Raw genomic sequence first — 4,795 nt, forward strand, 5'->3', positions numbered from 1 at the left:
GCATATTTTATATGTTTGCTACATTCGCTTCCGGTAAAACTCCCGTAATTTGTAATGGGCCAAACCTCATTATATGAATAATCACGACAACAAATTCCAAGGTTGTCCAGTTGCCATATCTTGTATGAAATGCATCTTTCTCACATGATCGACGCATATAAATTTCAACCCATTTGTCCCCTCAACTTGGCAACATACAGCCCAGTGATGCTATTGATATGTGCGCAGGGAGTACCGCGGAAGGAAACAATGATCACTGGTAGAAATTGGAGGAGAAGACTCAGGTGGTGCACCAATGTATATTTACATGTATAATGAGATATAGTTTACACTTCAAAATGCTATGGTTTAATTGATTAAATATGAGCGCTTTAAGTTTCAAAGTCAGGTGCTGCGTTGCTTTTTTTTTTTATTACTGCGGTTACAGGGGAAATGGCTATATTCCTGGCGAAAAGCGCCACCTGCTGGCAGAAAATGAATTTGTATTTTTCAATAAGCCCTTTTGCTCTTTGTTTAGACCAAAGCCAAAAACGACCCTTATTTTTACGCAGAAAACACGCAGTTGTAAATGTGAACTGGTGGATCGACAAGAAGATAATGAATCTCTACACTAAGATATATTTATGTTACTGAATGAATATAATTGTTTGATAATAATTGTTTGAATCAATATAAAAATAATATAATTAATAATAATAATTATAATAATATAATATAATATAAAAATTGTTACTTTTGACTCCGCCCCCACCATCATTGGATAAGAACGCAGTCTCATTAATAATTTAATAGACACCGACGTGTCATCGATGTTCTATAGTCCTTTGCCACGTCACAAATTGTGACGTCAACACGATGAAGATTTTAAACCCGGAAGATGAAAATAGCGCAAAAAAGCTTAAAATTAACCTGTTTTCTCAAACAGTAAAAATTATCGGATGCTAACATTGTCTTCTATGATGTACAACACAAACACCTCTGCTAAAATCTCAGAAAAAGTAGTCTGGGGTTTCATGACCCTTTAACACTAGGATCTCTAAAGGTTTCTAAAGGATATTATTTGTTACTGACACTTGAACCCGATAATACATCTACTAATCCATCCATTCTGAACTGGAGTATTAAGCAGAACGTTCAAATGTCCTCTAAATATTAATGCAATGCTATATTTGTAATATTCTGTAACTAAAACTGTTTATTTAAATAATTATATTATTCTTTAGCACATACCGTCCAGTTCTGCCGTAGTCAAGCCTATATGGCCCAAACTGGGAAAGATGCAAGTTGAAGTACTGTAGGGAGAGGGAAAGAAAAAAAAAAAAACAGTGGAACATACAAAATAAAATTAATCACATATAGACTCCTTCATAAAAACTTGTAGTTGGTAAGGTCTGTAAACAAATCAAATATTTTACACTACATTTAAATTTTAGTTTTTTACACATATACATATCTCTAGACTCCTGCAGTACTGCTCAGTAATCCATATTAAATATGGTCCAAAAACAGAAGAGTAGTTACCTGGACAGCACATAATACAACACATTTTCCACTGATAAATCTAAGGAGGGCAGACTGTTCATGTAAGCCTTTACCTGTGCTTTTCAATTAATGAATTAAGATGGTGATCAAATAATAACCTGGATGATTGAGTTCTTATTTACTGTACACAAAATCTATGTGGCAAGGCACATAAAGTCCATGGTTTCAGCTAAAAATCCTATTTACTGTTATACTGAAGGAAAAAGTCACCTACTTCTTGGATGGCCTGAGGCTAAGTAAATTAACATCAATATTTCATTTTTGAGTGACTATCTTTTTGATATTTGGTCCGTAAAAACGGTCCCCCTTCTATGGGATCAAGTTATTCCTGTGATGCAAAGCTGAATTTTCATCAGCCATTACTCCAGTCTTCATTGTCACATGATCCTTCAGAAATCATTCTGATTTATTATCAGTTTGCTGTTATTATCAACGTTGGAAACAGCTGTGCTGCTTAATTTTTTTTTTTGGAACCTGTGAAACTTTTTTCAGGATTTATTGATGAATAAAAGTAGAAAGCTTTTCTAACAATACAAGTTTTTAATATCACTTTTTTTTTATCAATTTAACATATCCTTGCTGAATAAAATTATTAATTTCTTTAAAATAAATAAATAAATAAAATAAATAAATAAATACATTTTCTGACCCCAAACTTTTGAACGGTAGTTAACTCAGAAAAAGTAGTCTGGGGTTTCATGACCCTTTAACACTAGGATCTCTAAAGGTTTCTAAAGGATATTATTTGTTACTGACACTTGAACCCGATAATACATCTACTAATCCATCCATTCTGAACTGGAGTATTAAGCAGAACGTTCAAATGTCCTCTAAATATTAATGCAATGCTATATTTGTAATATTCTGTAACTAAAACTGTTTATTTAAATAATTATATTATTCTTTAGCACATACCGTCCAGTTCTGCCGTAGTCAAGCCTATATGGCCCAAACTGGGAAAGATGCAAGTTGAAGTACTGTAGGGAGAGGGAAAGAAAAAAAAAAAAACAGTGGAACATACAAAATAAAATTAATCACATATAGACTCCTTCATAAAAACTTGTAGTTGGTAAGGTCTGTAAACAAATCAAATATTTTACACTACATTTAAATTTTAGTTTTTTACACATATACATATCTCTAGACTCCTGCAGTACTGCTCAGTAATCCATATTAAATATGGTCCAAAAACAGAAGAGTAGTTACCTGGACAGCACATAATACAACACATTTTCCACTGATAAATCTAAGGAGGGCAGACTGTTCATGTAAGCCTTTACCTGTGCTTTTCAATTAATGAATTAAGATGGTGATCAAATAATAACCTGGATGATTGAGTTCTTATTTACTGTACACAAAATCTATGTGGCAAGGCACATAAAGTCCATGGTTTCAGCTAAAAATCCTATTTACTGTTATACTGAAGGAAAAAGTCACCTACTTCTTGGATGGCCTGAGGCTAAGTAAATTAACATCAATATTTCATTTTTGAGTGACTATCTTTTTGATATTTGGTCCGTAAAAACGGTCCCCCTTCTATGGGATCAAGTTATTCCTGTGATGCAAAGCTGAATTTTCATCAGCCATTACTCCAGTCTTCATTGTCACATGATCCTTCAGAAATCATTCTGATTTATTATCAGTTTGCTGTTATTATCAACGTTGGAAACAGCTGTGCTGCTTAATTTTTTTTTTTGGAACCTGTGAAACTTTTTTCAGGATTTATTGATGAATAAAAGTAGAAAGCTTTTCTAACAATACAAGTTTTTAATATCACTTTTTTTTTATCAATTTAACATATCCTTGCTGAATAAAATTATTAATTTCTTTAAAATAAATAAATAAATAAAATAAATAAATAAATACATTTTCTGACCCCAAACTTTTGAACGGTAGTTAATAGTTACAAAAGATTTATATTTTATATAAATGCTGTTCTTTAAACTTTTTGTTCATCAATAAATCCTGAAAAAAGTATCACAGGTTCTAAAAAAAAATATTAAGCAGCACAACTGTTTCCAACATTGATAATAAATCAGCATATTAGAATGATTTCTGAAGGATTCTGAAAATCCAGCTTTGATCACAGGAATAAATAATACTTTAAAGTATATTAAAATAGAAAACTCTTATTGTTAATTGCAATAATATTTCGCACTGTTACTGTTTTTTTTCTGTATTTTTGATCAAATAAATGCAGCCTTGATCAGTAGAAGAGACTTTAAAAACAATAAAAATCTTACTGATCCCAAACTTCTGAATGGCAGTGTGTGAGTATGTGTATACACATACACACAAAAATTAAAATAAAACAGAAAATATAAAAGAAATCAAATGAAAAGACTGATGAACTGCACATAATTCCTCTTCCTCTACTGGATCCTTCACAGAAACGTGTGATCTGAAACAACTTTTATAACCTTTTGTCCTTGAAGCCCCCTAGATCTATTACATACAACTCACAGATGTAATTAAACTTTAATTAAAGTTTTTCTCAATTATTATTTTTCAATGTCATGTTATTGTTTTACTGAATTTCTAATAAATGAATTTCTAATTATCTAGGCTAAATATTTTACATTAAACTATTTTATTCATATTAAAATACAGGATATTTGTGATAATGATAACCGGCTGCGTGTCCATTTTGAACAAGCTTCTTGTGTGTAAAGCCTGATGTGTGCCGGTAACCATACATGATATAAGGCTATTTTCTATGCATCAAAACATCAATATATGAAAAGTGGTTGTCAAGTAAGCTTCATTCATAATGCTTCCCTCATTTCAAACCTGCCATGTGCGTTCTCTAAACTGTCCTGGTGCTGCACTGCTATCGCAGCTGACTGCTGCCTTCTGTTCACGATTCATATGTGAAACTATTTTTCCCCCACCTCTAACATTAGTTAACATGAACTAACAATAAAAAATACTTCATTCTAAAGCATTTATTAATCTCAGTTAATATTAATTTCAACCTTTACAAATGCATTATTAAAATCCAAAGTTATATCTGTTTATATTAATTATATCATATTAATTAATGTTCATGAACTAACAATGAACAGTTGTAAATCAGGGCCCGTATTCACAAAACATCTTAAGGCTAAAAGTAGCTCATAACTCGCCGATTTAGGAGAAAATCTTAAAAATAATGGGCGTGACAATCCTAAATTTAGGACTCCTAAATTTTTGCTCTAAGAGTATTTCACAAAGCGATTTAGCTCTAAAACTAGCTCCTAAATCTGTGAAACGT

The 4,795-nt window shown here is 31.7% G+C and overlaps 1 protein-coding gene across 1 annotated transcript in view; it reads right to left on the reverse strand.

Annotated features, from left to right (window-relative positions):
- wdr46 (WD repeat domain 46) overlaps positions 1-4,795 on the reverse strand; it is a 30,428-nt gene that overhangs the window by 15,708 nt on the left and 9,925 nt on the right. Inside the window, exon 6 of the mRNA XM_016510288.1 lies at positions 2,458-2,519. Coding sequence (XP_016365774.1) covers positions 2,458-2,519 — 62 coding nt within the window. The remainder of the gene's footprint in view (positions 1-2,457; positions 2,520-4,795) is intronic.

The sequence above is a fragment of the Sinocyclocheilus rhinocerous genome, unplaced genomic scaffold (assembly GCF_001515625.1).
Source record: "Sinocyclocheilus rhinocerous isolate Xijiao unplaced genomic scaffold, SAMN03320098_v1.1 scaffold385, whole genome shotgun sequence".
Taxonomy (NCBI): Eukaryota; Metazoa; Chordata; class Actinopteri; order Cypriniformes; family Cyprinidae; genus Sinocyclocheilus; species Sinocyclocheilus rhinocerous.